Source organism: Carassius carassius, chromosome 45, assembly GCF_963082965.1.
Source record: "Carassius carassius chromosome 45, fCarCar2.1, whole genome shotgun sequence".
In the NCBI taxonomy this organism is placed as follows: domain Eukaryota; kingdom Metazoa; phylum Chordata; class Actinopteri; order Cypriniformes; family Cyprinidae; genus Carassius; species Carassius carassius.
Genome location: NC_081799.1, coordinates 19,616,493 through 19,630,126, shown reverse-complemented (window position 1 = coordinate 19,630,126; position 13,634 = coordinate 19,616,493). Strand labels below are relative to the sequence as shown.

At 36.5% G+C, this 13,634-nt stretch overlaps 1 protein-coding gene across 2 annotated transcripts in view; it reads right to left on the bottom strand.

Moving 5' to 3' along the window:
* Positions 1 to 13,634, bottom strand: part of msi2a (musashi RNA-binding protein 2a) — a 192,925-nt gene that overhangs the window by 75,682 nt on the left and 103,609 nt on the right. For both annotated transcript variants that reach the window (XM_059539962.1, XM_059539963.1), the window contains one exon: positions 1,618 to 1,666. In XM_059539962.1, the coding sequence (XP_059395945.1) occupies positions 1,618 to 1,666 (49 nt within the window). The remainder of the gene's footprint in view (positions 1 to 1,617; positions 1,667 to 13,634) is intronic.

The following is a 13,634-nucleotide window of genomic DNA, read 5'->3' as shown; positions in this document are numbered from 1 at the left end:
AATAAAAAGCGATTACAAAGGAAATGTTTACTGTTCATGTTTTTATTGTATGAAAAAATCCCACTTAAAAAAAACAGACCGCCATTACATTTTTCCTCTCGCGCACCCCCTGGTGGCAGCTCCACACTTTGGGAATCCCTGCTCTATAACTATCCCTCTATCCACCTGCATATCTATCTATATCCATCCATTCATGTACTGTACATATCTATTCATCCATCCATAAACCAATTTTTCCCACAATGCAAAAGTCTCCAAATTACCATTTCAGGTTTTAACAGACTAATCAGAATACCATCTAAGAATATGTATTCAAAAACATAAGAACTTCCATTATTTAAAGATGCTTTGTTATTAACAGCTGTCTGACTTACACAGGAAATGTACATCTCTTCACACATAATGTCACAAGTTTCAAGATTACTGTTAAGTGTAGCTGAAAAAGTATTTTTCTCTTGAACAAAAAACCAAAACCCTGACTGTATTCTTATGAAAAATGCAACAACCCTACCAAAACATTCATTGTTTCACAATGTGAACAATATCATATACAATTGTAAAAATAAAATGCTATAAAGTTAGTTGGTATGATGGCATGTTATTGCAAACACAGTGTGTGTTCTGGCAGAGCGAGGGCTGTATGGCCTTTGGGTATTCACTGTAACGGCACACAAACAGCTCACAAAAGCAACCAGCAGAGCCCTGATGAAAATCACACCATTACATCTGTAATTAACAGCATGAAATCCTGCCACAAAACCCCTTCAATGTCTGAATAACATCCCTGATCCATGCGCCCACAGGAGAGCCAATGCACGTTCCCACAATGCACTGGGGCAGCAGGACTGATGGAGCTTTGGAGCTCAATTTCCAACACAATCATCCTCATTTCAGCCTGAAAATGCCAGAGAGATTCTGCTGCAGTCTCTTTAGTGAAAGGAGAGAGAGACTGTAAGAGAGAGAGGGAAAGAGGGGAATAAAGAATGGAGGCGGACAAAGAGCGTCTTTTAACACCAGTTTAACAGTCACCTGGAGGGCATGAAGGACACGAGAGAGAAAGGAGACAGTAGTGTGAAAGAATGTGTGTGTGCGTGTGTGTGAAGGATATGAACTCTTGCAATCTAAAAATCACACACATTTACTCTCTTTATATCTCTCTTTTTTCTCTTTCTGAAATGTTCTGTACTGTACTCCCTTTCTTAAGTAAATACAAATTACTGTATTTAATATTTTGACCATCAATCTTCACATTTGTAATGAGAACAAATGTTAAATCTTAAAATGAAGAACTAAAAAAAAAAAAAAGGAAATGTTTTTGTTCACGGATTAGTCGATTTTTAACCCACATTTTGTGGCTGGCATCTTCGTACCATAAGTGAAAGTACGTTTCTTTAATCTGCATATCAATGTGATAATGAATGAATAAAATTAATTTGTTAAAACCTCAGAATTACCATTCAAAAGTTAGTATTTTAGTAGGGTTAGAATTCATGTAGAAATTTACACCAAGATCACCAAAACAAAGTCCGTAAATGTCTCTCACACAGCTCTGTGCATCATGCACAACATTAGAGGATACTGACATATATTTGCATTATCAAAGTCTAATGGTCTTACCTCTATGTCTGTTCGTAGTTTTGTCAAACATTAGCATGGCATCCTCTACCTGAAAAACACAAAACACATTCATGAGTCAAAGAACATACAAAGACCAAAGTACTCCAAAAAAAAAAAAAGAGGCAAGAAAAAACTTTTTACCAGTTGCCAGCCAACTGAACACGTTTGTTAACCATGACACTTCCTGTTGCTAGCAGATGGCGCTATGGCAATAACTGAATATGGGAATGTAGATGTGTTCAGGACAGAACACCTATCAAACGTGTGAAGTTTGGGGCAGATCAGACATTGCTTGGCTAAGTTACAGCAACTTCCTGTTTCATGAAGAAACATCAAACTTTGTCAGGTCGCCAGGGACACGACAGTCGCAATTTAACGTTGCACAGGCCTTATGATAACCCTCACCAAATTTGAAGATGATCTGATTAAAACTGTAGGAGCCTGGAAATGGCAAGAACTGTACAAAAATCATACAGGAAATTCAAATAAGGTACTTTCTGCTGGGTTTTGGATTTTGTACCAAGATACTTTTTTGTAGGTAATGGTGTGTTACGTGTGTACCGTTTTTCGTACATGTAACTAAAACAGATCAAAGTGCACTTTTGACATTTAACAGGTGGTGCCATAAAATAATTTTTCCACACCCACTTCTGAAACCCATATCAGATGTGAATTTTTGCCAGTTATTATGCGTGTGCAAAGTTTCATGATTTTTGGAGCATGCTTAGGCCCTCAAAAATGCAATTCACTTTGGAGGAGGAGGAGGAGGAGGAGAAAGAGAAGAAGATGAAATGGAGCAATTCTCTGGCCCTAATAAGATGACCAGATCAGTAATCAGATGTCAAGCAGCACCTTTTGATAACAAACACTTCCATCATAACTAAAGGTTTCTGTGGAGTATTGCTCAATGGGACAAAGGCATGACAAGAAACCTTTGTATGATGCAGGCAGATTCTTAAAAGAAAACACACAGAATCTGTAGAGACACACCAGAGTCCAGAGTAATTTGCCCTTCATGACTCACACATGAGAAAGAGAGGGAGAGAGAGACAGACACAGAGTCAGTCTCAGGGGGAGACAAAGCGGTCCATGTGTCCACGCACTGCCTGCCTCCTGGATACGGTCGCTAGGTAACATGGAGTTGTTTGAGTGTAAGAGACAGACTGTTCAGCACAGCGGGGGACCCCAGTATGAGGCCAGTGGCTAGAAACTCACACACATACAGGGGTCGTGGCGTGTCTTCAATAGAGGTATTAAAATATCATAGCAACTGTAGTCAAACCTGCTCCGCCCACACTCAACCAATACATGCATTCAAATGGACCTTCTGTACAGTGCAGCGCTTCCAGCTGGAGCAACGTGGGGTTAAACACTGATGATGGGTGAAATGAGAACAGACAATTCTCTAAAAATATGGGTTAAATAGCTGCATGCAAGCCTGAGCCTGCTGCTCTCACAGCAAACCAGATCTGACAACAGCAGACCAGACCATATCATACTCTACTATACCAAGTCTATTCCATATCACACATATCACATTAGACCAAACCAGACCAGACTGTACCAGACCCTAGTTTACCTGTCTAGTCTACTCTATTACCATATCCCATATCATACATCATATCATAGCAATCTAGTCTAGTATATTGCCATTCATACAGCAAGCCATATACCAGACCAGTTCAGAGCATCCATAATTTATCATACAAGACATGTCTAGTCTATAGTACCATACAATGCTACTCCAGATCATATAATATATTATATCAGATCACATCAGTCCAGTCTAATCTATTGTAGTTCATATAATATCACATATGAGACCAGACTCTATTAGACCAAATCAGTTTAAGTGTGCTGTATACTGCACACACACAACAGCAGAGGGGTTGTGAGAAGATCAGAAATGCGTCACACACCAGTAATGCACATTGAGCTGGTGAAATCAGTGTAGTAGTGCTGCAAGTCTTTTCTAAAGTGTCTGTCACTGGACTGCTGAAATGCCTCTCTGCTTCTATCTGATGGGAGGTTAAGGACCTCTTCTCACTCACACACACACTTCTGCTACTCCTGAAAGGAAAGCTGAAGAGGCAGACAGAGCTCGTATCACTCTTAAAGTAGAAGAGAAACTCTACTGGACTCTCAGGACTTTCTTACGTAGAAATGAAAGAGAAATGTCCGTTATCAGCAGCTAAATGTTAGAGAAGATGCTTCCCTCACACAGGAGTAAAAGCTGCTCATGTTTCTGTCAAATACATCAATATGTTTTGAAAACATATGCAGAAGGGCAAACACATTCATACAAGTGAGATCACATTCAAAACACACCATACAGACAGGAATTATGAATAATTAATCCCAGAAACTACAGCATTAATAAAAGAACAGAGGAAGAGATTTTACAGCCCAGGAAAAACATCCTGACAGTATGATCAAACACACTTAAAATCTCCACACCTTTTGACCAATGAATTTCCATGATTCAACCATGACTTTTCCAGTCATTTATGATTACTGAAGAAGGATTTTGAATAATTATCTACAAATTGCAACTTACAAAGAGCAATTTCTAGAATACTAAGAGCTGAACATAATTAGAAAAACTAGCATAACTAGACTTTTTAGGACTGTATTACCAAATTATTACCAAACCTAATAACTGAATTCACACGTATATTTTCTTTGAATTATACACATATACTCACATGAATGTGTCATTTGAAAGGCGAGCTCTGAAAGACTGCATATAACAGTTGAGTCACATGCACTCTGAAAATGTCAACTCTCTTTCTGTGACTCACAATCTTTCATGAAACTTTCAATTATCAAATGTGAAGCATTGTCCTTCAGTGGCCCCTGTGTTCGGCAGAGTTAGCACAGAGATGTTCATTTCCATGCAGTAAAATTGCGTCATATATCACCGCGTCCGTAGGATCTTGTATCATGTACGTGGACATACAATCTTCCTACCACCAGAATTCACACCATGTACGCCCGGCTTTATTGTGTTTGATTGGTCTGTTCACTTAAAAATTTTCCAGAGGTTATTTTGTTGCAATGTACATTTAATCTTTGTAGTAAAATTTTAGTTACACACTGCCATTTGTAAATAATAATGGTACAAAATAAACAAAATATTTTGTCACAAAAAAAAAATCAAATAAAAACTACCGTATTATATAAATGATTTAGAAATATTTTAGAAGTATATAAAAAATACTAAAACAACACTGCCTGATGCTACAGGCTGGGACCATACACGCACAGAGGATTTCTACTTCAGTTTGTATTAAATTTAGATTAAGTGTATGTGTGGAAAGGGAAAAGCCTGGCTCTCCTCTACCTCTAAAACTCATTCACTCTCTGGGATTGCAGCTCAAACATCAATAATTCACCTTTCTCAAAGAGAAACACATTTATGATTTGTATTTGAAATGGAGTTACAGCAGATGTAATCCAGCCTGACCGGGCTGGATCTATTTCAGAGAGGCCCAGGAGAAGAGAGCAGAGGAATTCCCTGTATTACTGGCTCAGGGTGAGAATATAACGCATGAATGAATGAGCTCTCATCTGATCTAGGATCAGGTCACATCAGAGCTCGGCAGAGAGTGTGCCACATTTCCACAGAAATGCACTTCCTGTGCGTGCTTGTACTAAAGTGTGTACAGGTGGAACACAGCACATTAATGTGACTTCTACATGTAGTTCATATATTTTTATTTTCAGTTTTCCTGTTTTAATGGGTAAATTAAATTAATTGATTAAAAAGAATGTTAAAATAAGTTAAATAATGAAACATACAATATTAAACATCAATTTATTCAAAGTTAAACAAAAATGACATTTTAAGGCCCTTTGAAATTTTACATTTTTCTCAAATTCAGTTTTATTTTTACCAAAATCTGTTTTCCATTAATTTTCTGGATTCCATTTTAATGGTTTCGTTAAGAATTAATAATGAAACGCATCTCTAAAATTTTATAGATTAAAATTTAATTTATTGTTATTTTATTTTATCCTCAAAAGTACTGTGTTGTGTATAATGGTCGACTTGGCAATATATCGGCCGATATTTGGCATTTTTCAAATAAGTTTTTTTCAGATACGTTTTTCTGCTCGACGTGTTCGAGGCGTGACTTTTATTTTGATGGCACAGAGAACAGCAGCGCCTGAGCGCACACAGCTCACATTCTCCCTCGTTTACTGTATTCATTAACAGTTCTGTTTAATACAGATAGAAGTCTGTCTAATAATCAGATAGAACGGTTAAACAAAGGAATTAATTTATTCAAAAAGTATCATAATGATTGCTTTTATATTAGGCCTATTATAAATGGCATTTTTGCCACTTGATATTCACAACCACTAGTTTATATCATGTTTTGATTTAAGTTTACTGACCTACTTTTGATGCAAATTTTTGTAAATTCTTTGACGTTCCACATTATAAAGTAAATTCCATTTTTATGACTGGATTGTGTGATTCTATCCATGTTTTCGATATCATGAAAATCATAGGGCCCTACTTCTACATGAAACTACTTGCACAGAACATTAAAGTAATGTTTATTAACGGGTTCTTTCTCTTTCTTTCTTTCTTTCTTTCTTTCTTTCTTTCTTTCTTTCTTTCTCTTTCGTATGTTTGTCTTTTGTTCCATTTCAGAATAAAAGCTGTTTTGTGTCTTTTAGTACATATATTGTATTCCAACATTCAATTTGAGTCTGTGTGAGTACATTTTCAAATCCTGTTGATTTTGACTGCTTGCTAGAGAAAGGCTCTAATGATGCATCACAAGATGGACATTACAAGTGTTTTCTCTCTTGTGGTAATCAATACAGAGACACTGGAGACTGATTCTCTAGAAAAATCTGCTGACCATTTTATCCGCCAAGTCAGATGAAACAGAAATTACAGTTCTGCGAACAGACTCTCAAAAACATAGATGAGACAGATTGCATTCAAACTACAGCTGCTGCAATCGGTTATTATGATAACTAATTTATCTTTGCTTAAAATAATTAATTACTAGAACAGATTACAGAAAAAAAGAGTGTGATTTCCTTTCCTTTCACAGTGTTAAGAAACATCTGTGGCTCTGCAACAGACATGTAAATATTCATGAGCCCTTGGCTCTTCATCCAACCAGGGCAAAAGATGAACTGATGCATATTCTATAGCAGACCTTGGCATGTCCATTGTTACCAAGCTGCGGAAGGTCAGGGATGCTCAGGGCGAGGGGATGTTTGACTGGGACAGGAGGGGGTTAGGGGGCAGACGAGTTCCCTCAGAAGGGACAGGTCTGTAGGCAGAGACCTACAACAACATCAATCAGAACGTCTGCCATGGAGGACAATTATGGGTCATTTTGTTAAAAAGCGTTTAATGTATCGAGGCAGTGCAGAAACTCACAAAATCCATCACATAAGCTATTGAAAAAGTGAAAATAATCTCCTTTTAGGTACAGAAAGGTACTTGGAGAAACGAGAAACACTTTTGTCCATGAGAAAATGGCATAGCAAGTGATTGCTTCATTGGTACACTTTGCTAATCAGGAGACTTTTTTCCTTTTTATAAACACCCCACCCCCACTCTCTCTTTCACTTATCTGCACACTGATTATATTAATCAACAGAAAAAGCGGTTAATAAACCTGCTAATTGGTATGTAAATAAGATCCTCCTGACACTAACCGTGCCACAACAACTTTAATTTAAATAAATATAAATATGTCAGTATTCATTTAGCTCCGTGACGACTGCCAGCGAGCGGCAGAGCAGCCGATATCAGCCCTCCCCTCCTCCCTCCAGCCCCTGCAATCTATTCATCTCATTTTTCTTCATTCCTTTGCAAAAGCGTCTGACAGCATCCAAGAGACTGAACCGTCTCCACCAGCAGCAGCAAGTAAAAAAAGCACATTTCCATCAGAGCTGACCGATCGATAGCAGAGCAAAGAAACAGAGGGAGACAGACTGAGAGAGGTGGAGAGAGACAGACAGGAAGAGGATAGTTATGAATAGGGGTTTGAAAAATCTAAACCTTTTTTTTTACTTTTATATTTAATAAATATTGATATTATTTATGGAACTGGCATCAACAGCATTATACAATACGGTTAAATCTATTAAAATTAAAAATTATATTTTAATTATTAAATATTAATAATAACAAGTAATTTTTTAATATTTAAATATAAAACTAAATATAAAAAAATATATTTAATATTAAATTTTGAACATTCTTGGTAATAATTAGTAATGAAGGTATGAAGTAACCATGAAAGCAATCAATGTGTTAAGATTGGCATGAAGACTTTAATGCACAAATAGGAAACGCAAATACAAACTGAAACAAATCAGCAAATGCGTTGGAATTTTGACTTTGATTTTACGCGAGCGCTGTGCTGTTGCGCCTGTCTGTTTGGATTTCTCCACGAGATTTCTGCCACACATACAGAGAGCCTGAACGTGTCTCTGTTAATTTATCATCCACCATTTACATTTAGCTGCATTAGATCTAATTAAACCTGGATCTTTCCACATCGGATGTTCAAGTAATGGCTTCTGATATGTTTGCAAAAAAAACTCAAACATGTTTTGGCCCATGATTACACCTTAGATCTTCCCATCTGATCAAATCACTCAAATTATGGTGTAAACAGGGTAAAAGAGATTATCAGAATTAGTGAGCAAAAGAAATGCAAAGACATAGCATGGTAAGGGGAATGAGAGAGATGGAGATACAGAGAGAAACAAATGGAATCTGAAAGAGAAAGACGATGAGACAAAAGGAGCGAGACAGATGGAGAACAAGAAAGATGGATGGGGAAAACAGACAGATGGAAAGAAAGAGAGAAAGACATGTAGAAAGAGATGTAGAAGGCGGCAGAGGCAGTGAGGAAAAGAGAAGCAGAGGGAGAGAGAGGGGCTTTCTGTCATTTTCTATGTAATGAGAAAAGTAATGGCATTTTTACTCTTTTCTCTCCAGACTGTGATTGGAGGTGAGGGCCACACAGAAATTCACATCAATCCTTTTTCTCTCCTGGCTCTGGTCAAAACCAACAGAGATGCCTATTTAGGGAACAATTTCAGCCAACATAAGCACACACTTAACATGAAGACAAAACTGTGCAGCCCCAGAAAATACCAACATATAAGGAATCAAGTGTGTTTAATCTGAGAACGCTATAAGAGCAGAGAAAATGTCCATTCAAGATGGTTAGTAATTTAAATAAATAAATTCATTAAAATAATATTTTTACTAAGCAAGGAGACGTTAAATTGATTAAAAGTGACATTACAATATTACAAAATAAAAAACTTTTATTTTACACATTTAAATACTATTTTATTTTCTATTCATCAAAACAAATTCTGAAATTAAAATGCATCTCAGATATATTTCTGAAGGATCATGTGACATTGAAGATGGGAGTAATGACTGCTGAATATGCAGCACTATCCAAACAGGAATAAAATTACATTATAAAAAATATTAATACTGAAAAAAATTGTTTTAAGAAAAATATAAATTTTAATGTATAATAATTCAAAATATTACATATGAAAACAAAACAGCCTACACTACCTGTCAGTAAAGTACTCAATCCAAAATAAAAAATGTCCAAAACAATGATTTTGCTGGTAATTTAGAAACAAGCAACACTGGAAAAAACCCCACATTTTTTAACTATTTATCAACTGTAAATTAATAACTAAATTGAGATGTAATGCAACAGCCAAATATTTACACCTGGTGCATGTGCACATTCAGTGCAACACTAAAACATACAAATAAAAAATAATAATAATAATACAGATACATATATTACATATACTGTCATTTAAAGCTAGCTGCCTCCTCTCACTAGGGTTTAAAACAGACCTTTTCTCTCCACAAAACAGATCTGCTTTGAGTGGAATCTCTCTCCACCTGCCCTCTTAAACAGCTCAGATCCTTCAAGACCTTTAAGAGGATCCCCATTTTATCAGAGAATGTAGATGCGTAATAAGGTTCCAGACAAAGCAAAAATAAACTGAATCTCTCCTGTGTCAGTCTGATAATCTGCTCTAAAATGGAAATGCATAAAGAGCTTAAGAAGAAAAGAAATGAATTCAATTACATCTTCTTAATTATATTCATTTTCAGTGTTTTCATGGAGATTAGTTCCTAATCTCTTTTAAACGCCGTTACAATAATAGTATGACATATTCCATCATGACAGAAAACAATAGCTAAATGTCAGTCAAATCTTTACTTTGCCCTCTTTCAACTTGCAGGGTAACTGTGCCAGCTGTTTTTTTTAAATAGCACAGCCTTTTCTGTCATGGTAGACACCGGAGTTCTTATTTGAATCTGGCAAGACGTTGCTGTATTTATTTCATCTTGGATTAACATGACAGCTAGTTTTGTCAGGGGGGTCTTTAAAACGACGGGGAGGAGCCATTTGTGCCGCTGTAATTCGCACCGCTAATATACGAGAGAGATGTTGCTTTCTCTCCCTTATAGAGCAGAGCATCAGAAGATAAACACAGAGGAGGAAGACCTCTTTCTCTGTCTGTCTTCAGCAGTTTTTTCTCAGCTCCTGAGGCGGTATGTAAGTTTCAGATCTGTCTGTGTGTTATATCACACGCCGTTTGCAAGTGACACAAAAGCTCTATTTCTGTGCAGCAGAAAAGCATAGGTTCTACAGAATTTCAACGGATAAAATGCTCATTTGTTGTTGAACAGAATCAGCACAAGCCTCTAAACACCACAAATAGCACACAACAATGGACTACACTACAAATACTAAAAACCAAACCTAACCCAAAATATAATACATATATTATACACGCTTAAACTACTGTTCAAAATATATTTTTTAATGTTTTTGAAAGAAGTCTCTTCAGAGGTTGCATTTATTTGATCAAAAACACAGTAAACAATAATACTGTGAAATATTATTACAATTTCAATTAACTGGGTTCTCTTAAAGGGGTCATATGATGTCACACAATCCTTCAGAAAAATCATTTTAATATGCTGATTTGGTGCTGAGGAAATATTTCTTATTGAGATTATAAAACATTTGTGCTGCTTGATATTTTGGTTAGGCTTAGTTTGCACTGTATATGCACAAACAAATTAGGGAACATAAGCATTATTATACATCCAATATCAGCCAATATTTAAACAATAATCAACCACTAACTGATTTTAAATGGTATATTGGGTAGATGTCAGCATCAAGAAACGTCAACATCTAAGTGAATGAAATCACTCCTTATGTCTGATCACCACAGAATCCATCAGATCAGATTTACACACAAACACAAAGGATGTGAGATCACAGTCTGCACAGGTGTTAAAGTAAATGCAGGACAGAGATGAGTCTCCTTCCACAGGTTTATGTTGTGGTATGTGGGAGTGTGTAGTCTCTGTACTCATCCTGATAAGATGTAATTCATACCCGTTCTGAGTCCACCACAAGAAGGTCTATCATCCTCTAACTCCCCCAATTACAATGACAACATTACAATTCTCCCACCAGATGTCAACTGTTATAACCTGTCATTTTCTTTTTGTTTTAGCCCACATGTAAGACTGACGACTGTTAGACTGTTAGACTGTGTGTGTGTGTGTGTGTGTGTGAGTGTGGGTGTGTTTTCCCAGTCCCACCCACTACTGGCAGCAGTTGAATGGGTTTCAATGTCTTTCATCCAAGATTTATAAAAACACCAACCAAAAAATTTTTTTTTTAAATGGTTTACTGGCAGGACAGACGTTCAGAAAATGACTGTGGCAATGTGAGGATTATATTGTTCTCTGAAGCCTGGCAGCGTCCAGCTCTAGACGCCAGTAAATCATGAATTTGTTTATCATTTAGAAGCTAAAGACTAATAATAATGACAGACATCAAAAGAAAGTTTGAATTAAAAAAAAGCTGAAGGACTAAATACATGGAAGGAAGGAAGGAAGAAAGGAGGCGTAATCAGACAAAAACATGGTCACTCAAGAACTACAATCAGCAGGTGATGTCATTCGGGGGTGGACACAGCAGGTAGCCAATCACGCATGGCAGGAGCATTGTCAATCAAGACGTCCAACTGTGCACAATATCAGAGGGCCTACATTACTCCTGTACACTCAGTGTAAGATAGGCCATGCACAACACAAAAGGCATTACAAAGCAAATTAGAACTTTAATGAAAAATATTTTTACCTGTTAACCCTCACCTAGATGCCGGCCGTGCTGAATGCTTTTTGTTTGCACATGTCAATGTTTATGAAAAGATTATATAAAAAGAGACATAATCTTGATAAGCTATATATAATTATAAAAGTCAATGGAATGCTTATAAGGAATGTATTTGCTAAATTTGTGTAAGCAGTACACATCAAAACAATAAAAACGCAATATGTACCAGATTCATCATAAACGCATCTACTGCTGTATATCCCGGTTTAATTAGAAAGGCAAGGATCCACTGAACAACATCCCATAGAACACTTTTAGTCCAATGGAACAATAACATTCTAATATGGATGGTTATTCCTTTGTTTACATCTTGCTTCTTTGGGGAGAGTTATTTTTTGTATCCATTATGGAATAATGCTTAAAAATAATTCTGGCGCTCTCTTGTGACAGTTCGTGAGTCGTAATGTACGCTGTGACACACCTGTCATTTGATGGGGGGCATAACTTAGCGATCAGTATTTACACAAATATATATATTTTTCTCTATTCAACATTTTTCATATGTGTGTGAGTGTGTGTTTTGTGGGGAATGTGGCTGTATCTGTATGATTACCATCTGTATGAGCACACATCAGTGTGTGATTACTGACTGAATGAACAGCTATCAGTGTGAATGCTGTCTTTATGAACGGCCATAAGAGTGTGACAATTGACTATATGGTTGGCCATGTGGTCACTTCAGTCACCAGGATACAGTACGTATCCAGACTAGATGGTGGATCAGCACCTAGAAAGGACCTCTACAGCCCTAAAAAGACAGCAGAGACCAGGACAGCTAGAGCCCCAGATATAGATCCCCTGTAAAGACCTTGTCTCAGACGACCACCGGGACAAGACCACAAAAAACAGATGATTCTTCTGCACAATCTGACTTTGCTGCAGCCTGGAATTGAACTACTGGTTTCGTCTGGTCAGAGGAGTACTGGCCCCCCAAATGAGCTTGGTTTCTCCCAAGGTTTTTTCTCCATTCGGTCACCGATGGAGTTTCGGTTCCTTGCCGCTGTCGCCTCTGGCTTGCTTAGTTGAGGTCACTTCATTCACAGCGATATCGTTGACTTGATTGCAAATGAATGCACAGACACTATTTAACTGAACAGAGATGAAATCACTCAATTCAATGATGAACTGCCTTTAACCCTTTGGAGTCTAAGGGTATTTTTGGGGCCTAGAGAAGTTTTAATGAATAATGAATATCATTGTGATTTACACCTGAGAAGACAAAAGCCTGCATAATGAGCTGCATAATGAGCCTCTCAGTCATCTGTGCCACTGTGAGGGAAGATTTACAAGAAAGAATGTGAGAACAAAATAAATGTATATAATTTTATTTGTAGTTTATTAAGAATATATTTAATTATCCCACAACATAATTTAATATCCACTTGCGAGTGCAGTTAAACAGTTTATTAGGAACAATCAAAGCTGACTTTCAAACTGAATTTTTTGGCATCATTACTCCAGTCTCACAATCCTTCAGAAATCCTTTTAACAATCTTATTTTCTACAAAAAAAAAAAAAAACATTTATTGTTATTATTATTATCATTATTATTATTATTATTAATGTTGAAAAGAGCTGAGAATATTTTTCAGGTTTTTTAGGGGGAATAAATAGAAAGAACAGCATTGTTTTTACATTTGTTACAGTTATCTATTTTTTACATTTATATTATTTACATCAAGCTTTTGAATGGTATAGTATTGTATATTGTTATTTTGAAACTTCATAATGTTTCACTTGATTATACATTTAGTCTGGAATTATAGTTTGGAAAAAGTC